At 46.1% G+C, this 22,859-nt stretch overlaps 1 protein-coding gene and 1 long non-coding RNA gene across 5 annotated transcripts in view; one reads left to right on the forward strand and one right to left on the reverse strand.

Annotated features, from left to right (window-relative positions):
• Nucleotides 1-22,859, forward strand: part of EYA2 (EYA transcriptional coactivator and phosphatase 2) — a 215,169-nt gene that overhangs the window by 43,516 nt on the left and 148,794 nt on the right. Inside the window, exon 1 of one of the 2 annotated variants that reach the window (XM_032461298.1) lies at nt 4,372-4,549. The exons of the other annotated variant lie outside the window; for it this stretch is intronic. Within the exon in view, the coding sequence (XP_032317189.1) occupies nt 4,485-4,549 (65 nt within the window). The 5' untranslated portion in view covers nt 4,372-4,484. Of the gene's footprint in view, nt 1-4,371; nt 4,550-22,859 lie in introns of those variants that run through there. 2 annotated transcript variants of the gene reach the window in all.
• On the reverse strand, nt 126-7,941 carry LOC116657827. 3 transcript variants are annotated; one of them, XR_004312962.1, is made up of 4 exons: nt 7,731-7,941; nt 5,284-5,372; nt 1,846-1,991; nt 126-833 (listed from the first exon to the last, which is right to left on the reverse strand). It is a non-coding gene; the product is annotated as an uncharacterized LOC116657827 (long non-coding RNA). The 3 variants fall into 3 exon arrangements; XR_004312961.1 differs by lacking the exon at nt 5,284-5,372; XR_004312963.1 differs by lacking the exon at nt 5,284-5,372 and having other exon boundaries at nt 1,846-2,026.

Here is a 22,859-nt window from a genome sequence, read left to right on the forward strand (position 1 = left end):
CTTCTCTGGCTTACGGTTCAGCACTTGGGATCTTGTGTGCCTGGGATGAGAGCTGACTCAGAACCCAGGCGAGCCTGGCCCTGGGGACCTCAGGAATCAGGTTGACCTCAGGATCTGCATCCCATTTCCCAGTGGAAGTTAGGGTCATTATTCTCCAGTGCCGGTTTGTATTTGAACTTCTTCCTCCTCTGGGCCTCGCCCACTGAGTCCCTGTAGGACCGGCAGACCCTCTGCCAAGATGGGCCATCGGTGGTGAGGGCTGCTGCCTCCTTACTTCTAAGCTCACAACCCTGGGAGGGCTTGCCCGTGGAGATGGGATGCGTGGCTTTGTGTTTTATTACTATTTATTGTTCTTGTTATTTTAACATTTATGGAGCACGTCTTAGCTGTGAACTCATTTCTTGAGCGTCACTGCGGTCAGAATCTCTCCAGGGTGCAGGGCCAGGGGTTACTTTGATTCGTTTTTGGCTTTTGCGCTATTTACTTTATTAAAAATATTGTTCTGCTTGGGGCTCCCTTTGTTCTAAGGATTTTTCTGGATACGGCCCTGGGTCCACCCTAAGGTTTGAACGTGAGCCTGCACATACGTGAGGCCGGTTAGGCCAGGAATCAGCAAACATTCTCTGTAAAGAGCCAAGTAGTAAATGTTTTAGGCTTTACGGTCCAGTGGTTTCTGTTGCAACTACTCAACTTCACTCCCGTTGCATGAAAACAACCACAGTCAACACCTAAACAAATAAAACTTTATTTACGTAACTATTATATGTAAAAAAGATAAACAGCAGGGCCATACTGTACAGCACAGGGAACTATATTCAATGTCTTGTAATAACCTGTAATGAAAAAGAATGTGAAAAGGAGATATATATATTTGTATAACTGAATCACTATGCTGCACACCAGAAACAACATTGTAAACTGACTATACTTCAATTAATAAAAATAAAAATAAATTTAAAAAAACTTTATGAAAACAAATGGCAGCTAGAATTTGGCCCATGAGCAGTAGTTTACTGATTCGTAATGTGGATGATGGGGCCTTCGTTCTTCTAATAGGAACTCAACTTTAGTTCTTCTGTGGATCTAAAATGCAGGTCCTTACATTTCAGCCTGTCTGTATCGCTTTGTTTGATCCCCTAGAGCAAGGGCCAGCAAACTGCAGCCCACAGGTCAAATCTGACCAGCTGCCTGTTTTGTCAATAAAGTTTTATTGGAACACAGCCACGCCCACTCACTTCTGTGTGGTCTATGGCTGCCTTCTACCTACACTGGCAGAATTGAGTCCATTGGTTTCTGTTGCAGAGACCTCTTGGCCTGCAAAGCCTAAAATACTTAATGTCTGGCCTTTCATAGAGAAATGTTTGCTGAGCTCTGCCCTTGAGAGTTCAAGAGGGGCTGGAAGATGCCCTTTCTTTTCATGTACATGAAGAGCATTCTCACCAACCCCTCCAAACTTAGCTTCTTAGAGCTTTTCTCCCAAGTTCTCTTGTCTCCAAATAGTTTCCCCGTTCTTTTCTGGACCCTCAGTTTTTCCCAAGATCCAGACTACCCCTTTTAAACACTTTTGACTATGATTCTCAATAAGAAACACATTTATTACAACCTTGCAATGACATAAAAAAGAAAAACCACACACGCACACAGAAAACATACCCCTCCACACCAGCACCATCACCACACAAAATATGTATATAAATAAGAGTCTCAGGAAACAGCACTGGCTCTTACTACATGCAGTATACTCTCATACTTTCTGTTGCCATCAGTCAGGATAGCTTTGACTCTGCTGCAGTAACAAATAGCCCCAAATCTGAGTGAACTTTACATCAATAGACATTTACTTACTACTCCTGCTCCATGTCCTTCCTGGGGCTTCTGGGGACTCTGAAGCTGCAGAACACCACACACTGGCTCTCCAAGTCTCTTCCCAGGAGGGTCACTTGTCATTCCCTTTAGGACCTCTTTGGCCAAAGCAACTCACGTGACTGTAACTTTAAATAGGATGGAGAAGTTTCAAAAGACAAACCTGAAATATTTGGTAAACAGCATTAATATCTACCATATTATTTATCTCAAAGACAAGATTTTAAATTGCAGTTGGCATTTGAGACCGTGTTTTTAAGGGGTTAAGGGTTTAACTTGGAAATGCACTATAATGTGCTCTGTAAGGTGATACCCCAAACATAGACGACCCAGTTTCTTTTATGGGAAACAATCTGAAACTAAGACTGAAATTGGGGAATAGAGAAGGTTTAACACTTTAGAAACTGTCCTGCTAAGTATGAGAATAAGTTGGGCCAAACCAACTCTCATAGTCAAGACTAACATAAAACCCCATTCAAACTGGCTTAGAGAGTAAAGGGAATTTATGGGCTCAAGGAACTGAGAGTCCAGGGTTAGATCTGTATTCAGGTATAGCTGGTTCAGGGCTCAGATGAGGCAGTCAGGTTTCCAGTTGCTTTCCGACTCTTGACTTGATTTTGTTCTCCTCCACTTTTGGGGCTTCATCTTCAGACTACACGCGGAGCTAGATGTTAGGGGTAGCTCCATCCCCAAATCCTCTCAGGTACACAGTAGATGCTCAGTAAATATTTATGGAATGAACGGACTGCTCAAGATTGGCTCAAACAGTTGATACTTTTAAGTGTAAGTTGATATCCATTTTAAGACTTGGGCGCATTTGTCTGTGTGTGGCACAGAGGCTAAGGGTGACGCAGATTGCTTTGATTGCAGCCTTGGCTGCACCACTTACTCACTGTGTGGCTTTGAGCAAAGGGTCTCAACCTCCGTTTCTCTCAGTTCTGCATCTGCACAATGGAAGCTAAGAATAGCTCCAGCCTCATAGAGTTGCCAGGAAGTTCAAACGAGGTCACTGTAATATTTATCCCTTACTGACAGCTCACCGAAAGTCAAGCCCTGTCCTCAGAGATTTACATGTATTAGTAAATCTTCACAACCTCTCTATGAAGTAGGTACTGTCGTAATGTGCATAGGACACATGAGGAAAGCGTGACACAGAGAGCCTCGTGGCTTGTGCACAGTGAGTACTGGATTGGGATGTGCACCAGACGTCTGGTCCCAGAGCCCATGTGAGTGCAAAGTGCTTAACACAGTGCATCGCACTGAAATAATCAAAATAACTATCAATGCATGCTTGTTTAGAGGTGATGGTGGGACCCAGGAAGGCTGTGCACAAAGAAAGAGAGAAGCCCAGTCTTCACCACAGGCTGGCCCCCAACCTGAGTCACCTCCTGGAGCTCTTCTTCCAGAGTGTGGGGCTGACTCCTGCCAGTCCAGCCCCGCTGATCGCCTGGAGCCGGCGGTGCCCACTCTCACTCTGCAAGAACCTCACTCCAGGTCAGCCTCGCTAGCATGGAAACAGGACATTGTAAGACTTTTATAGAAGAGCTCGCACCCCCAGCTACTTTAAGATGCAAAACACAAGGCATTTCCCCAGGGGAATAAGGGTAAAGGTGACACTCTGTGTCTAAGTGCACAGAAATTGAGACTTCATCAATATTTCCATTTCATTCTGTTTCAGCTTTGCACAACTCAAGTCATTCAATTTTCAAATATCATCCCACTCTAAGACAGTCCATGTTTGAAGTCCTGGAACTCTATTTTTTGAATTATCTTAACATTAAGTAAAGTTTTAACATTATTTCTAACATTAAAACTTGGAAGAAGAAAAAGGGAAACAGTTGAGTAATCACAATAGCTTAATGTTTCTCTGTTTCTTAGTAATGAACTACTTTTTGGTGTTACACTTATACTGATTCATTTAATCTTCACGTATACTGATTCTCTGGGGCAGATTTACTGTTAAGCCCATGTTACACGTGGGGAAACACAGGTCGTCGGGCTCAGTGACTGAGTTAACCTTGCTGGTAGGAGGGGCCTAGAAGCTGTGTCCATAACCACCACACTTCATTAACCCAGTTATGATACCCAATCCTAAGGAATATGGTACCGTCACAGTGTAGTCAAAGTTCAACAAATATTTGTGAAAGGACAGAAAGAGAGAGGGAGGGAGGAAGAGAGGAAGGAAAGAAGGAAGGAAGAAAGGGGGACAATTAAGAAAAATAAAATCAGTAAATGAAGGGGCTTATAGTAAAGGAGCAATCTCACAACACACACAGCTGTGTTTCTCTCTAAATTCCAACTCACTTTGACTTGTGGTTTATGGACAAAAGATTTATGTAGCAAACAGGCTCCAGGCAGCTAGCTCCCTTTGAGGAACATGTTAATATAATTTTTATGCTGCCTCTTTCCAGAAATACCATGCTGATGTGACCTATGTTAAAACAGCAATAACATACACATGAGGCTCCTTCCTCGAGCTGATGAGTAACTGAAGAACTCTTACGTGTTGTTCCTCAAGTACCAGGAAACACTAGGAGCTGCCTGATCCTCCTCAAGGTCTCCTTCTCAGCCTCGAGCAGGGCTGTGAGTCCAGGTCACCCTTGAACCGGACCCAGAGGGAAATGGGCACCAGTGATGCTCAGTTCTCACTACGAGGCGCACGTGATGGCAAGAGGAGGCTGGACTGGTGAGCTGCGGGCTGAACATTTTTGGCAGAGGACTTACTCTGGGGTTTTGTTTGTTTGTTTGGTGGTTTGCCTTGATTTGAGGGTGAAGAAGAAGCAGTCGCAGTACCTTTGGCTGCTCTAAAGGTCAGACCAAAATGTCAGCGCGTCCTCTGGGTATCTTCTCAACCTGGGTTGATTTCCAGGTGCTGCTGGGTGAGCAGAGGGAGGTAGCGTTTCCTTTTCTTTTTCTCTTCTTTTCGTTCTTTTGCTGTGTTACTCATTTTCTTTGAAGCTTGCTCATGCAGTCAGCATAGGTTTAATGAGCACCTACTGTGTGTCACCCAGGCCCCAGCCTGGCATTTAGAGTCTGAAAAAGTATAAGCAATGCCCTCCACAAATTCTGCTTCACCAACTACCTTTATGCTCTTTGGGGTTCAGGTTTCTTGTGGCTTTTTTCTGTATTGGTCTTATTTTTAATTACAAAGGTAATTAACATGCTCATCATAAAACATAGAGATGAGGCTGGAATATATGAAGTAAAAGCTGGGCAGTCCCCAGATTTCCTGTTCAGTGAGACCATTGGTAATTGTTGGGACTGTCCTCTTGCAGATGTGTTTTAATATATACATAAACTGTCCTACAACGTCAGATTGTTCTCTTTTTACAAAAAGTCGAATCAGACTGCCCACCGTGACTTCCTACCTCCCACTTTTGTATGGTGGACATTCTTCCATATCAGCTAGAGCTCACCCACCTCATTACTGGTAGTGGTTCATCGGTGTTGGTAGCATGATCTTTGTCTTCCTATCTTGGTCATCTAGTGCAAGGATCTGCAAACTTTTTCTGTGAAGGGCCAGAGAGTAAATATTTGTGGCTTTGCAGGCCACACAGTCTCCATTACAACTACCCACCTCTGTCTTCACAGCAAGAAAGCAGCCATAGAAATATATAAACCAAGGGGCATGGCTGTGTTTCAATAAAACTTTATTTACACACCAGGTAGTGGACCAAATTTGGCCTTCAGATCGTAGTTCACCAGTCCCTGACTTTTCAGCCTTCCACATTTTTCTCCATACTCTTGGGTTTCTAAACATGTGGATTTTGGTTTGGTTTTAGTTGGGTTTTGATTTTTTATTTATTTATTTATTTTAAGTGTTGCAAAGAGGAAAGAGGAATCACTGATTGCTTTTTTCAAATAATATATGACGCATACTTAGCATCTTATTTTTTTGCTTAATAATATGCATGGAATTGCCTCCAAGACAACTGGTATCACTCTTGTTTAATGTTTTCAGTGGCTGCATAAAATTCCATTGTGTGGATAGACTGCCTGTATTGGTTAAGGTCATGCTAGCTGCTGTAACAAATAAATCCTCTAATCTGTGGGCTTACCACAATCACAACTGATTTCTTACTCTCTTAAAGACCAATAACATTGTTCCTGGTAGACTTGTGTCCTGGATGTGGTCCACCAGGGACCTGGGCTCCACCTCCTCTGGTTCCTCAGAGGCTAGTCCAATCAGCAAGTGGACAGGGAAAGAGAGGGAGCGATCAAGTGTTAAAGTCTTTACAGGCAAGGCCTATAAATTACACACAGCACTTCTGCTCATAGTCCATTATCCAGAACTCAGTCATTGACTTCATCTAACTGCGAGGAAGGCTGGACAATAGCCCAGATCTCTGTTGAGAGGAAGAAAAGCTGGATTTTGGTGAGCACATAAGCATCTCTGTCTCAAGAATTAAATGACTTAAATTAAGATAAAGCAGTTACAATCTGGCCTGGTATGGAGGAAGCAACAAATGCTACCTTGGTTATTGTAAGCATGTGTTTTTATACTGTTCTGATACTGTAATGCTCTTAAGACCTAATACAAGAAACTAATGCACCGAGAAGTTTCCTGAGCATCTCTTAAGAATAAAATACATAAGCATCTTGCAACATGTTCCAAACCAAACTCCCTGCTCTGTCCTCCCAGATGTTCTACCAGATTTCCTCCCGTTGGCTGTGAACTCACCATCCACTCATGGCTCATGCTAGAAACCCTGAGGTCTCACTGCCTCCTCCTGGCCCCTCCCCTCTTGCATCCAGTTGCATCCATCACTAAGGTTTGTCCAAATGGCTCAGAAATAGCTCTGGATCCACCCAACACTGTTCTGGGCGTCACACCCTTAGTTGTAGCGCTGGCATTTTTTGCCTAAACTGGGACTTTAGTCTATAAAACGAGTCCTCCTGTCTGTACCTGCACCTCCCTCCGTGCCACCTGCCATGCTGCTGCCTGCTAGGCTCTTCCCAAGTTGTTCCTCTGCCTAACATTCTCCATGGATTCTCCTGTTCCCAGAAGGGAAAAAATCCAAGTTCCTAGCCAAGCCAACTTCGTTTCTAGCCAACTTCCAATCGTGAGTTAGGAAATGAGAAACAGGGAGACAAAACATGCCTGGTTGCAATAAAACTTAATGATGTTTGATGAATCTGAGCCCATGTTTTCTATAATTATGCAAAAAACCATGAACATACACAATATACAGTTTTCCACTGATGGTTGACATGAAGGTAGTAGCAATATAGAAATAAAAGATAACATTCCCACGAGGGACCCCAGTTATTCCTTGACACCGAACACATAGGAGATGCTCAGGAAGTAAGTGTTGAGTGGATAAATTAATATGTGAAAATAAATATGACAGGGTCACAAAGCTAATTGCACTTGCATCCATCACTGTATACAGTAAAACCCCTTCCCTTAGCTCAGAGTTTCTAGACGTTGGCATTACCGAGATTTTGAGCTGGATAATTCTTTGTTGAGGGGAACTGTCCCGTAGATTGTAGAATGTTTAGCAGCATCCCTGGCCCCTGGCCACTACCCACTAAATGCCAGTAGCACTCCTTCCCCAGTTCTGATGACCAAAAACGTCCAGCCGTTGCCCGGGGTCCCCTTGGGGCAAAATTACCCCCAGTGGCTGCTTTAGCTGATCATAGGAAGATGCTGTCCCCCTGCAGAATTACACTGCATTCCTCCCCACCTGCCACGGCCAGCAGTGTCCTCTCCCTCCTCCTACGTCACTCTGCTACTTGCACCCCCAACACACACACTCTCTCACACGTACACGCACACACACACACACACACACTCATGCACATCTCGCTTCAACTGCCCCCACTTTGGCATATGAAAGTGTCAGAGAATGAAGGTTCTCTCTTACCCTCTCCCCCACCACTGTCCACTTGTTGAACCCAGAACTCAGCCGCTAGTGAGGGTGTCTCCTCTCTGAAGTCTCCAAGCATCCCATCTCGTTGAAGTCAGGAGGCATTCTGGATGCAGAGGAATGGCACGGAGGCACGTGGAAACTGCCTGCCCTGTGTTATTCCGTGCCTTTGAAATCCCAGGTAGGGATGGTGTGGAAAGGCTTGCAAGAAAACAACTTTAAAAAGGGCCCCTTTGGCCACACCTACAAGATTCAGGCTAGGTCCTCTGCCTGAGCTCAAGGCTGGGGCTGCAACGCACCCAAGTTTTGCTCTGGTTTGTTTAATGTTCCTGTTGGTATCATTCTGGAAAGTAATGCTATTGACTTTGGCTGTTGAGCACTTACTAGGCACTTGGCAAAGTATTTGGTGTCTGTACGCTCATTTCATCCACAACCCTGGAGGTGGGCACCATTATTATCCCACTTTATAACTGAGGAGATGGAGGCTGAGAGAGACCCCTTTGCTGAAGGGACACAACTAGTAAGAGGAGTAGCTGGAATTTGATGTCAGGCGGTCTGCTTCTGGGTAGTAATAATCAGAGTAGTTAAGATTTCCTGATGTTTTTACTGGGTGCCAGGTACCGTCTGGAGCACTTTATGTGCATTGACTTATTTAATCCTCCCAGCCACCCTATGAACCAGTTCCCTTTATGGTTCCCATTGACAGGTGAGGGAACTGAGGCACAAAGAATTTAAGTGACTTGCCCAAGGTCCCATGACTGGACTTCAGTGGTCCAGCTCTTAAGCCCTGTGCTCTAGTGCAGGGATGGGCAAACTATGTCTCCAGGACCAAATCCAGCCCCACTGCCTGTTTTTGTAAATAAAGTTTTACTGAGTTGTGATCATGCACATTCATTGACATGGAGCTGCTTTCGCACTGCAGTGGCAGGGTTGACCAGTTGTAGCAGAGATGGTGTGACCCCCCTGCCGCCTTAAATATTTACTCCCTGGCTCTTTATAGAAAACATTTGCCAACTTCTGCTCTAGGGCTTTCTCCAGTCACCATCCTACCACCCAAGCTGTGGGACCCCCTCAGCCTGCTGGATTTGGGGTGTATTTTGTGAGTTTAAACAAGTGAGCATTTTGGCAGCTACGGGAAAGAAAGCCAGCATCCTAGGAAGTGCTGGAGAGGTGCCCTCAGAAAGCTGGCCGCTCATCTCCATCGCGCTCCTTGGAGGTTTGGTTTAAGATTGGGCCGGCAGCATGTGGGAGGGAACCTTCCTCAGCCCCTGGGGAAGAGAGAGGAATGGAAAGAAACCTAAGACTCTTTCCCCTCCGTTTATGTTATCCCAGACAAGCAAACACATAAGCTACTACTTTAGATCGTCTTCCGTGCTCTGGAGGAAATGAAACCGGGTGATTTGCTAGACCTAGCAAATCTCCATACTCACTGGGGAATTTTTTTAAAATGCTGATGTTCAGGCTTCACCCCTAATTCAGTTGTTTCGAAGTTGGGACTAGGCATTGGTTTAAAAAAAAAAAAACCACCCAAGGTGGTTCTAAGATTCAGGAAGTTCTAAAGGTAGGTCATAGGTGATGGTGAGACAACGTTCAGTGGACGGGCAGGGAGTTTCCCTAAAGAGGTGGCCTTTGGCTAAGCCAGATGAATAATCAGAAAGAGTGCTTCAGGCAGAGGGAACGGCATGTGCAAAGGCCCAGTGGTAAGAGGGAAGAAGATGCAGGGGGTTCAGCAGGACCAGAATCTGTGCTGCCAGAAGTGGGTAGGGAGAGATGAGTCTGAAGGGCTGTCAGGGCCTGGGTCTGAGAGTTCGTAAACCAGTGTTGTTCAGACTGCAGGTCTGAATGCCTCAGTGAGTCATGAAATCAGTTTAGTGGGCCACAGCCAGCACTGGGGGCGGGAAAAAATGGAATAGCATAGAAAATACTCGTGTTGCACATGAGGTCAATGTGGTTTCTTGAAACTTTTATTTCAAGTTTTATAAAGGTGTACACTGCACAGCATTGTAAAATGTGTTTCTTAGTGTGCGTCTCAAAGATTTTGAAAGCCACTGTTTTGAGCCCCTGTGAAAGTTTGGAATTTAACCTGAGGGCAATGGGGAGCCATTAAAGAAGTTTTAATGGGGGCATGACAAGGTCAGACTTATGTTTAAAAATCTCACTCCAGGAGCTTAGAGAACGGACTCAGGGGAGGGGGGCCATGGAGGCTGGAAGGCACCCTCAGGGGGCTGCTGGACTGGGTCATAGGATACAAGGATGAGACCCAAGTGGTGTCCAGTGCACGTAGGGCCCACAGGGAGCTGCTTCATGTACACATAAGAAGTTCCAGGGCAGAAGAGGGGCTGGAGGGTTGCAAGGTTGCATTTCAGGTCCTGCCTCCCACCACTCCCTGGGGAGCCCTGACCCCAACTGGTCACCTTTTCTGTGGCCCAGGTACTGCCTGCATGGCGGACATTGGGCTTTTCTCGGAACACTTCCTCTTTGCCAGACACTCTGCTAAATGCTTTCAAGTATTAGCTCATTTAGTACCCTCACAACAACCCCATTGGTGGGTACTATTATTCCCATTTTACAGATGAAGAAACTGAGGCCCAGAGAGGATAAGTTCACAGCTATCATCAAGTTGCATAGCTGGGACACCAGCCAGACAGTGCAGCTCCAGAGTCTGCATTCTTCAGCTTCAGTAAAGGTTCCAGGGGAGCCAAAGTGCCTGAGTTTGAAATAGCTGAAGGTTGTCATGAGGACTCAGTGAGCAATACATGCTTTGTACGGTGACCGGCTGGAGCTTGGTGAATGCTCGCTAAATGAGAGTTATTGGTACTATCGCAGCCTCCCAGACTCAGACAGCAGGTAAGTAGGAGAGCTGGGGTCCAAACCCACATAACTGGTGAACAGAATGGCAGCTCCACCTGCCAGGGTTCGGATTCCACCTCTGCTGCATGCCCTCTGAGTTCCTGACACGTGGGACCCGTGTTAGCTCTTGTTCACAGGCATTAACAAGTCAAGGACTTATAAACGAGCCTGGCATGCACTGGAGACCCCTTTCTGAGCACGAGCTGTCAGTCTTACTATTCAAGGTCAAACAGAAATACAAGAGCCAGGGCCGAGCTTGGGGTTCAAGCTCACAGCCAGTTCACTCCTGAGCACCTGGAACCAGTTTCAAAGGGGCTGAGACACAGAGGTTGGTTTCTCTCGTGGGCCCTCACATCCCTTCTCCCCACCCAACAGTGGACCCAAGTTAGAGCTTCAGGCCCAGGGGGCCCAGAGCCCAGGCCCATCAAGGCCTCAGGAGAGGGGCAGCCTCCGAGAGTGCCCCAGACAGTCCCCAGGGGCCCTGGGCCTGGGCCTGGGCCGGAGTCTGACCTGCTTTACCCTCTTCTCCCTGTCTCGTCTCAGAGAACTGTTTTCCTTGGCATAGGACGGAGGCAGGTGACCCCACCTGGTTGGTTCAGGCCCAGGCTCGTTCAGCCTTCCAGTCACTTGGTCGTGGCCTCTTGACTTCCCTGGGTTGGCACAGCCTTGCCCGCCTTGGCTCCTGTCCACCCTGCCGTCCCCTTCAAGTACAAGTGGCCCTTTCTAGAACGTGTTTGTCCCGTCAAGGTTGACAGACTTCCCAAGCCACTGTCTGCTGGCGTTTGTGGGATACTCTGGCTGCCTGGCGGCTGCCAACGTCTGTCACAAACCTCACCTTTTCTCGGGGCGTGGACTCGGCTCAGGAAGCTGGGCACCAGCCGTGGTCACCTGGGATCGGGCCTGAAGAGAGAGCCGGTGCCCATGTCGGCCAGGACTAGGCAAGAGGAGGAGGTTTAAAATGCAGTGTCCGAACAAACTGCTCTTGACAACCAGCATGTGAACAAGGCAACCTCTTACCATCTCTTAAATTTTGTTCATTCTTTCTTTCATTCATTCAACAGATGTTTACTCAGCACATATTCTGGGCTCTTCTAAGCACTCGGGATAGATCAGGAACAATCAAGTTATGGTTTCTATTTTCATGGAAAATATTAGGTCTCAAGCAGCACCGTCCATGCTAGCTGCATGTGTGATGTGAAATTGCCTAGCAGCCACGTTAGAAAACAAGAAACAAGTGAAATTCATATTCAGAATATATCTAATATTCTTATGAATACTAGTGTGAAAACTGGTATCATTTCAATATGTAATCAATATTTTTATGATGACTAATGCATTAGTTTACATTTTTTGGTACTCAGTCATTGAGATCCAGGGTGTGTTTGGACACATCAGTTTAGACTAGCCACATTTTAAGTGCTCAGGAGCCACACATGGCTGATGACTGATACACAGAATCCAATGGGAAGGGTGAACATCATACAACTAAATATCCAGCTAATTATTAATTGGAGTGGTAATAAATGCCATGATTAAAAACTTCAGGGTGCAGTGAAAACTAATCCAATAAGAGTGGGTGGCAGTGGTCAGGGAAGGCTTCCTGGTGGCAGTGACATTGTCACATTTATGCAGAAACCTAAGGAGGGTGGAGGTGAGAATCCAGGGCAGAGGGAGCAGCTGTGTATCGACCCCAAGGTGGCAAGGATCTTGCTGCTTTTGAGGGACAACTGGTGGAATGCAGGTGTTGCTGGAGGGATGTGAAGGGAGAGTGGCAGGGCCACCTGGAGCAGCCAGCACGTGTCTGGTGCAGGATGAGGCTGAGGCTGCACTAATAATGACAGCTGGCACTTGGAGGGGCAGCTACAGCTTTTAGTTACTTCACACATTGAGAAGATCAGCTTGACCAATGTATTGGATTCCTCCAGGACAGCCTGTGCCAGGAGCGCCTCTTCTGGGCCAACAGACCCCTGATCTTGTTTGGTTGGCCATGTGCTCAGGCCAGAGGGAAGAAGAATGATTAGACCAAGCCTCTTTACCATGATCCAGTTCTCTTTTTTTTTTTTTCCAATTGTAGTTTAGTCAGTTACAACGTGTCAGTTTCTGGTGTACAGCATAAGTTTTCAGCATGATCCAGTTCTGACGGTTCTGACATCACAGGGGATGTCTGCTGGGGGATGCTGTTAGAGATGTTCCTCTGAGATAAAATGAAAAGGGCATGTGAAGGGAGTCCCCGTTTCCACTTCCTTCCTTCCTTCTTCCTTCCTGCTCTGGATAGGGTCATCTCAAGTTGTGTTGCTTGGACCTGTGGTTTGTGACATCTCCTGCCCATAGGAGAGGCCAGGAGATGTGCAGAGAGGTCCTAGGCTTGACATTCTTGACCCTCCTGGGTCACGATTGCCAGACACCTTGTGAATTGCAGCAATGCATGTCTGTACGGTTTACTGTGATGTGCGTTGTGTGGAATGAGCAAACATTTGCCTAGCACTTACTAGGTGCCAGGTGTTCTTCAAAGCACTTTATCTCACATCATCCTCCCAGCGTCTCTCTTATCCTGCTGTCCAGGTAAGCCAGAATTCATACTCAGGTTTTTTGGCTGTTTTTAACCACCATTCTAAACTGCCTCTCTGTTTCTTAATGTGTTCATTTGGAAAGTTCTCTTTCCCCCTAGAACAGCATTTTTCTAAAACAGGGTTTCTCAGCTTTGGCACTTTGAACATTTGGACATTTGGATCCTTTGTTGTGGGGAATGTCGTGTGTGTTGTAGGATGTTAAACAGCATCGCTGACATCTACCCACTAGATCCCAGTAGTACCCTCCCAACTGTGACAACCAAAAATGTCTCCAGACATTTCCAAGTGACCCCTGGGGGATAAAATCACCCCCTACTAAGAATCTCTGCTCCGAATGATGTTTTACTGCCCACCACCTGGGAAGCTCTGTATCTTTGTGCAGGCTGTTTAATCTTTTCTGGTCCTTAGTTTCCTCTTCTGTAAAAGGGGCAGGGGACAATAGTGTTGACCTGACAGGTTATTTTGAAGATTAAATGAGCCATTATATATAAAGCACCTAACATAGTGCATGGTGCACAGTAAGCTCTTCCTCAGTGTGAAGATTTGGCTGGGATGTCCCTCTGTCCTGTCTGTCTTCGGCTAACGGGATCTGCTACCTGAATTCTACCAGCAAGAGTGAATTCCGTGACCCACAGTGAAATCTACCAGGATGTTGACTGTGGGAGTCGGGGTGCCATCTGTCTTGCCTCCGCCCCAGTATGTTCCCAGGAATTACATCAGAGCCTGGCACATAATAGGTACCCTGTATCGCTTATTGGATGAATAAGTGACTTAAACCTTTGTGTATATCTGTGGAACTGTTGGTGGGTTGTTGTTGTTTTTTTTTTTTTTTCAGTATCTCCCTTAAGGTTTCTTCCATTCTTCCTGTCTTCCTTTGAATTTGTTTTCACTTTTTTTCATGGTGACCCAAGATGACTCTATCACATCAAATTCTAGCAAGTAAGGGTGGGGAAAGGGGGAAGTTTGCCTCACTCTTTTAAGGACATGACCTGCATGTTGAATGCATGGCTCATGATTCCATCCTGACCATAATTTAGCCCCCTGAGCACAACCTGACTTCAGGGAAAGCTGGGGTGTTCATTCTAGGTGGCTGCATGCTGTGCTAAAAATCACAAATTCCTTGATTGTAAAAGCATGGGAGAAGAGAAAGAATAGTGGGGATCACCTACCAAACTCTACCATGGTATCCCTCAAACTGTGACGGATGGTTAGGACAGAACAGTGGAACGATGGGGGGATTTCTCTTTTTCCATGATATGCTGCTCTATTCAACTCTTTTATCATGAGCAATTTTTTTCTTCTGTTAAAAAAAGAATTAAATATAAAAGAGCTATTGATAAATGGTTCCATGCATGATTCCCGGGACTTTATTCAATATTCACTACTTATCAGCTGACTGTTAGTGCCAATTACAGTAACCCTACTAGATGCTAAGGATTCAGCAGTGAGCAAGACAAAGTCCCTCAGAAAGTGAACCAATAAGTAAATACACAGCATGTATTAAGATCTTGGCCAGATTTGTAAAGACAAACACAGCAGGGTTGGGATAGAAGGTGGGGCGTGTTTGGAGAGATGGGGAAATAAGTTTGATAATGTAATCAGGGAAGGCATCTCTGAGGAGGTGACATTTGAGAAAACAGCTAAGTCAGGGAAAGCCCTAGGGAAGAGGATGTGTGGTGGAAAGAACACGTGCAAGGCCATGGGGTGGTTTGAGTAAAGCAAAACGAGCCGTGTCCCTGCGGGAGATGGGGGCAGGGCCAAGCTTCCAGGAGATGAGACTGGAGGGGTGCTCAGGGCCCATGTCAAGGAGGGCCTTGGATCTGGTGTTGTATTAAGCCATTTAGGTACGACTTTAAGTCATTATGGCCCAGAGGTGTTTTTCCTAATTATTTGCAATTATTTTCAAAATGTGGGAAAACATTCCATTGACACAACGTAATGCAGGGGAGTGAAATTTGTTCCCTGTTCAGCTCTGCCTGTCCTTAGCTCTAACCTCAGGACATTTATGGAGCTTGTCGGCCTCTCAGTTTCTTTCCTTTGAAGGGTGGAGACAAGAGTGGATTTTGTGTCCTATTCTGTTCTAAGAACTGTACAAGCCTTAAGTCATCCTCACAATGGCCCCAGGTCGTGGTGGTACCATTTCTCCCATTTGACAGATGAGAAAATTGAGGCAGAGAAATCAAGCAAGATCCCATACTGTTGGTTAAGTGGCAGAGCTGGGATCTGAACCCAAGCACCCAAGTGGGGTCTGCTTAGTTCACCCAGCTGTTCCCGGTTCCTGCTGGCACCGCCCACTCACTCACGGGCTGATTGGGAAGGTCCAGGAAGAAAGATTTGTGGCAGCAATTTGCAAGAGTTTAGATGCTACACAAGCACGTTCATATGATTATAATACTCTTGGATCACTTTTTTCATTCAAAATATGTTTTTAAAAAATTTCCAAACCCCTAAGGAAATCATTGATTCGGGCCACGAGCATCAGTGGAGGGAAACATTAGATGAAGGGGGACTTCATCATGGAGGAAGCAGGGATGTTGCTGCCTGGACCTGCTGACTCCTATCATGTCACTAGGAGGGGGACACCTAGATATCGTGTCCCTCCTGATGAAATACAAGAGGAAGGACTCAGCACCACAAGGAAGTATTGCCTCCCCCACCCAGTTAATTCAAACCTAATCTCATTTTCAAGCAAGATCATGGGTAACATGGTAGAAAGAGAAATGAGTTAACAACACCTTGAGGAAGGAAATGGAAAAATCTGGACCATGAGATACTGTAAAAGAAAATACTTTCTTCAGCATGTCAATAGTCTACAAAAAAAGGGAGAGGCTATTCCAGATGAAAGAAATGGAAGAGACACAATCAGCAAGTGTGATGTGTAGCCTTTGTTTAGATCCCGAGTCTTATAAACCAACTAAGAGCCTGTGGAGAAAATGGGAAGACTGAAGATGAACTGTGTTTAAGATGGTGCAAGGAAGGATTGTGACTTTCACGATAATAGAGAGTGTCCAGATTTTCAAATGAAGCATGGTGGAGAAAGAAGACATCAAGAATTTGTTTTAAAACTTTGTCAGAGAGAGAGAGAGAGAGAGAGAAAACCAACGCAGAAAGCTTAGAAGAGACACATGTGGCCAAATCTCAAAAACTGTTGAATCTGAAGTGATAGGTGCTCAGTGATTCGTTTTACCATCCTGTTTGCTTTTGTGTATCATTGAGGTTTTTCAGTAAAAAAAAGAAAAACTTCTAGCCCTCACCATGAAACCATCTTACAAAAAAAGGGAGAGGAACAAAAAACTCTCACTGCATAAAATTGATCTAACCTCAAAACAAGAAGAAAAACCTTTAAATAATCTCATGAATGACTGACTGCCTGGCCCCTTCCATTTCAGGGTAATGATGTAATTAGAGGAGGTCCGTCATTAGGGAAGATGAATTTTAAGACATCTGCCGCTGTCAGTGGCAGATGGAGGAGGAGTAGAACCTTCAGGATCAGACATCTTGGCTTTAAATCCATCTCAGCTGCTTATCGCTGATTCTAGATGAATGACTTAAACTTCTTATTCTTCCTTCCCGTGTCTATAAAGTGGCATCTAAACTCTGCCAGTCTCAGGGGGGTTCTTGGGAAGATTACATGAGCTCAAACCTGAAGAAGCACTTAAAACACAGTGCCTAGTTCCTTGACAGTATTTGTGGCAGGAGACTATTATTATTATTTTTCAGTTTCGTGATGGTCAGTGCTTCATGGGGGCAGAAATAAGGATTGGGGGAGAGTGAAGATGTTCTAATACTGAGTTTTTTAGTTTTGTTTCTTATCCTGTTTCTCCAATATCTTCCTCCCACACCCATCCCCTTTCACTCACATTAAAATGCCCTTGCTCTGTAGCTTCAGAGCAAGTTGCTCCCTGGTTTAAAATGGATCCGGGAGAAGCTTGTTGTTTATCTGTTTTATACATAGGAGTTAATATTTGCAAATCTCGAACTCCCAATTTCAGTTTCTTCTGTATAACCCATGGAACTGTATTGAATATCTTGTTATAATCTATAATGAAAAAGAATATGAAAAGGAATATACGTATGTATATGCATGACTGAAACATGACGCTGTACACCAGAAATTGACACAGCATTGTAGACTGACTACACTTCAATTTAAAAATTGAAAAAAACAAACCTAAGTAAATAAATAAAATAAAATGGGTCCAGGACACTGCCATGGGCTGGGGGAGTGAGTAAGAGGGAGAGGAACAGTGACAGGCAGCCGTGCTGGTGTGGTATCTGCTGAAGTCAGGGACCAGATCAAAGCCAAATACCTGTGCGGTGCGAGGAACACTGCCTCCCATCTGCTGCCGCCTGCCTGCCTGGTGGGGGAGGTCCTGGGGCTCCCCATGGCCCCGAGCACTTGACCTTCTCCATCCCTGGCAAAGGCAGACCTTCCCTTACAGTAAGAGACTGTGTCGTTTTGCTTTGTACCTTGTTTTGCTGGTTGTGGGTTGGGGTTTTTTGTTTCATGGCTCTGCATGAGAAATAGTCTATAAAGTTCAGCATTTTGCTCCAGGGCCCTGCTGAACCCAACCTGAAATCAGCAGAATGTGTGTGGTCCCATCTTGGTTGTCACCGCACATTGGGTGCTTTTTTTTTGAAGGTTGCCTCTTGTGGTTCTAGTGAATATCGGAAAACGCATTATAAAATGCCGGCATCTGAACTTGAGTCATGTTTAAAAAAAAAACCCATCTCAAGCGGCTATATACTGTATGATTCCATTTATATAATAGTCTTAGAGTGACATTTTAGAGATGGAGGAAGGATTAGTGATTGCCAGGGGTGAGGGGTGTTGGGGGAATGAGGGTGGGTGTGCCTCTGAAGGGGTAACACAAGGGAGAGCTCTGTGGTGATGGAATAGTTCTCTCTCTTGATTGCAACAGTGGTTACATGAATCTGCAGATAAGATGCCGCAGAGATACAAACACACTGCACCAACATCAGTATCCTGGTTTTGATATTGTACTACAGTTACGTAAGATACAATCTCCCCGGGGGAATTTGAGTGAAAGGGACCCAGGACCTCCCTGTACTATTTTTTTGTTTTTACAACTTCTTGTGAATCTACAATGATCTCAGAATAAAAAGCAAAACTGGATTCTCCAAAACAATAGGCCTTTGTTTTACCCTCAGGGCTGAGGGATGTGTAGTAAAATTCTCCGATCGGCTGTTTTTATTCTGCACCAGGTTCACGTGGAAGAGAATTTATCAGACCTGAGTGAGAGGGCTTAGTCTGGGGTTTGGATTCAAGACCCAGGCTGGTTTTCCTTTCTGGTAAAAGTCTCCCTCGCACTTAATCCGCTCGGCTAGAAGATGACGCTGTGGGGGCCTATCCAAATAACTGCTGTGTCTTCCTAAGAGAGTTTTGGATAAAAGCTTTCATTCCGATCAGGGCGTGGAAAGAGTGCAAGGTGTGAGGACAGGACACGGCCATGGGGAATATAAACTGGATCAGCCACTCCAAGGGCAGTTTGCCGATGTCCCTTACAATTTTAAAGGTAGACGCAGCAGTTTCGCTTTGGGGTGTCACCCCTGGGTGACTGCCTGCATATGCACCTGAGAAGACCCATCCCAGGCAGTAAGACATTAGTTATAATAACCGAACCTGAGGGACCTGGGGGCTGGCCGAGAGCCCTGGGAATCCTGTCCAATGTGGCAGTTAAATGAATATGGTAGATCTCTATGTCATGACATGGAATGAACATCAAGATATTTTATTATTAGAGTGAAAAACATCCTAGAACAGAATGTACAGATCAATGACTGACAAAAACACCTTCATAAAACACATATATAAAATAATACTGTGTATTTTTAAGGATATATGTTAGTGTTTTTGTGTGTTTATGGCTAGAAAAAGGCCTGCAAAGCTATTCATTGTATTAGTAATTGTGGATACAGCTGGTAGAAGATAGTGACCAAATGCGACTTTGATTTTATTTAAAATTTTAAAATGTATTTAAACATTTTGAGGTGTTACCCAGGTAGTTAAAATTGTGTCATAAGAGAGAAGGAGGAACACAGTTATTTTCTCAGCAGGAGGAGACATGTCTGTGCGACTGGGAGATAGATCCCAGCCATCTGGGGTCCCCCATTGATGAATGCCACCTACGACTGGATAGCAAATTTAGAATGTCCACTGCAGGAGAGCAGGGAACTTGTCTGGCTGATTCGACGCGGTATCCCCAGTGCCTGGAACAGTCCCTGGCCTTCAAAAGAGAAAAGTGAAATAATTATGTGAATGAGTAGCAGCTTTGCTTTTGGTACGTGATGTAAATAGAGTCAGTGATTCTAAATGATTGACAGCCTAACTCAATGAATCAGTGAATGAATTTAGCATCACCTGTGTCCCTACCTCTTATTTGTCTGCGTCCTTCACAGCCTTTGGAGAGGACTGAAAGTACCTTGTTCATCTGGGGAGATTGTTCCCTATGTATCTCAGCCTTGCCTCACTTCTGTTAAGTGACGCCTTCCCCATGGTAAGGGAAAGGGATGGGGGATGGAGATGTGGACAAAAGGAGGGGCTTGTGATTGTGCCGGTCAGCACGTGGCATCCTTCTCCCTGGATGTTGAAGTCATCCACGGTGACAGCAGCCCCTGAATTTCACTGAACCCCGTTTTTTCCTACTCTGACTTTCACACTGAACACCAAGGATGTGCTGTGCAGTGTATCAAAATGGGGGTCACAGTCTTCTAAGACCGTGCTGCTCAAAGAGAGTCTGTGGACTTGCACTGCCAGCAGTGAGACAGACACTTTCTTATGTCCAGCGGGAGAGAGCATCTCTCCTCCAGCAGTTAATCCTGGGCTTCTGCCCTGCATTGACTCACGTGACCACCACACGTGAGTCAGTCACTGTAGACTGAGGGATGGGAGATGCTAATTGCCAGGCTCAGGGCCTGTTAGTCAGCCAGCCCCACGCAAGCCACATGGACAGAGGGAGGGTCGGGGAGGGCAGTTCCCCCAAAGAAGGAAAAGATACTATTGCTACAAGACCCCCCAGGCCAAAATGCCAGGAACCAGCTGCTCCTTCCAGGCTCTTTCTTAAGTGATGACTTTCTCCTCCATCCAGTGACCCTGGACATGTTTGCTTTCCCTTCTTGCTTTCTTAGCTCAAAGCAGGACCACCAAAGTCATTTTGCAAAATACCCACGAATCAAATCATCTCATTGTATGTCTTAAACATACATAGTATGTCAATTATATCTCAGTAAAGCTGGAAAAAAAAAAATAAACCTGAGGAGGATGGGGAGCAGGAACACCAAGGGCATGATAGCCAGGCAGGACGTAATAGCGTAATAAGCGTAACTAACATGAGCATCTGTGTCATTTGGACAGGAGCTTTTGGACCACTTCTCCCGTCTGGGATGGCCTGGGGGATGGCAGCGTCCAACACCTATGTCCTTATCTAATTGTGTCCTACACACAGTGCTAATGCTGGGAGGAAGAGTAAATTAGTGGTCTCAAACTCCTTTCCTGGAGGGGCCAGGCAGGAAATGTGAATGAATGCTCAACCCGGGGTGGGGGTGGGGGGACAATGGCAGGGACAGAGTGTTTGGAATGTATGACAGGCACTCAGTAAGTACCAGTGGAGTAAGGACATTTATTCACGGAGCACATTCAGTCATCATACAACACACATTTATTAAACAGCTGTCAAGAGCCAGGCCCTGCAGGAGATTTTGGGAAGGTAATGATGGACAAAATAAAACCCCTGCCATCAGAGAGCTTATAGTCTGGCTGGGAAGACAGATGTAAGTTAAATAACGTACAAACACCCCTTAAAAATTGTTGTAGTGACCGGTGTGTGCCAGAGTGGGCACGGGCCTGGGAATGAGCCCCACTCAGGGAGGCCTGGGAAACTCATGCTAGAGCTGAGACCTCTGACAGGCGAGCAGGAGGAATGGTGTTCCAAACAGAGGGAACAGTAGGTGCAAAGGCCTCGTGACACGGAGCATGGAGTGAGAGGAAGGCCAGTGGGCTGGAATGAGACAGCAAGTGAAGGGCAGCCGGGTCAAGGTGTGCTGTTCAGAGTCTTTTCGTTCTGAGAACAGTCGGAGGTTATAAGTAAGGAGGAGGTGAAGGGGGCAGGTTCAGATTTACGTGGTCCGAAGTCCCTCAGGCTGGCACACAGAAACAAACTGGAGGGAGGCCAGAGTGGCCCCAGGGAGACAGGCCGTGGTAGTTGTCCAGGGCAGGGAGGGTGGTGGCTTGGCCCTGGGTGATGGCCTTGGAGGTGAAGAGCAGTTAGTGGGTTCCAAGGATGTTCAGGAGGTGAACTTGACCACACCTAGTGATGGATTGGATGTGAGAGTTGAAAGGGAGGGAGGAGGATCCTGGGCTTTTGGTGGGACCAGCTGCCCCCCCCACCCCCACCCACTCTGCCATGATGGGGGAGACTGGGGCAGAGCCAGTTCGAGATTAACAGATGTATTTTGAAAAATCAAATGGGGGTGATGGAGGCGGCCAGAAACATCCAGGTTTGGGCCCCAGCTGTTGTCTATCCAGAAGCTGGTGATTGCTGTCTGCAGGTTTGGATTTCTAAGCCCTTGAAAGATACTGGGAGTTGGCCCTCTCTAAAGTCCCCTTTGGCCGACTGGCCATCTGTCCTCTCCATCCAGCAGGCAGGGCAACTATTCTCAGCCAAGGTAGCAGTGTGCTCGGGGCGGGGGGTGGGTGGGGTGTGGAAAGGTGAGCCGCCCACCCTCCTGGGACCCTCCATCTGCTTTGGATGGTTTCCAGCCTTTGAAGTCGCCCCCAACCCCCACCCTCCAGCTGTCATCTCTTGGGCTCCTCCAGCAGCCCCATGCCTCCCCAGCGCGTCTCAGTCCCTGGGGACAGGGGTGGTGACAAGGGTAACAAATGGTGTAAGCCGCTGGCAGCAGCAGGCCTAGGAGAAGGCTGAGGGTGGGGCTTTCGGTGCCTCTTTCTTCCCACTCCTCCTGGCCCGGTTCTGAAGCAGCAGGGTTATTGGGGTTTTGTAAGAATTCAACACAGCAAAGAGAATTTTTTTTGTAAATGAATCCCACGCCTTTGCTTCCTTTCCTTACCTTCATGGAAAAGAAGCTGAGTCTTTCTCCTCCCCTCAGACTCTGTTAAGACTGTCTGATTTCTCTCTTCCCTCCCCTGCAAAGAGAATAAGCCAGTCTCCTATTTCAGGTAATTATAAGGAGGGGAGGAGGGGGAGAAGGCAAAGGAAGTCTCCCCTCAAATTGCAAGAGAACAGAACTCTGCCCATCAGGCCACAGTAGGAACTGGTGGTTTCCGGACGATGCTCCTGGCAGGACCCAGTGTCAACCTGGAGTAAAACTGTGTGCTTTAAGCTTTTGTCTGTGTGAATGCAAACAGTGTCGATAATTACCCTTTACTGAACACACGCTCACTCATATTGTCTCTGCCTTGATCTGCAGGATAACCTCAGGGAAGGTACTATTATTTTCTCCATCCTTTTGGATGTGGCTCAGATAAGTTGAATAATTTGCCCAAGGTCACAAAGCTCATAAGACACATCGTAAGATTTGGACCCATGGAGCAGATGACCGAGCTGGTGGTGCTCTGACTAGGTGGCTGTGGGTACTGGGGCCAGGTGGACCCTGGATTCAAATTCTGACCTAGTTTTGCTTACAAACTATGGTTAAGAGCGCCGACCCTGGAGCCAGACCACCTGGT

This window comes from Camelus ferus, chromosome 19 (genome assembly GCF_009834535.1).
Source record: "Camelus ferus isolate YT-003-E chromosome 19, BCGSAC_Cfer_1.0, whole genome shotgun sequence".
In the NCBI taxonomy this organism is placed as follows: domain Eukaryota; kingdom Metazoa; phylum Chordata; class Mammalia; order Artiodactyla; family Camelidae; genus Camelus; species Camelus ferus.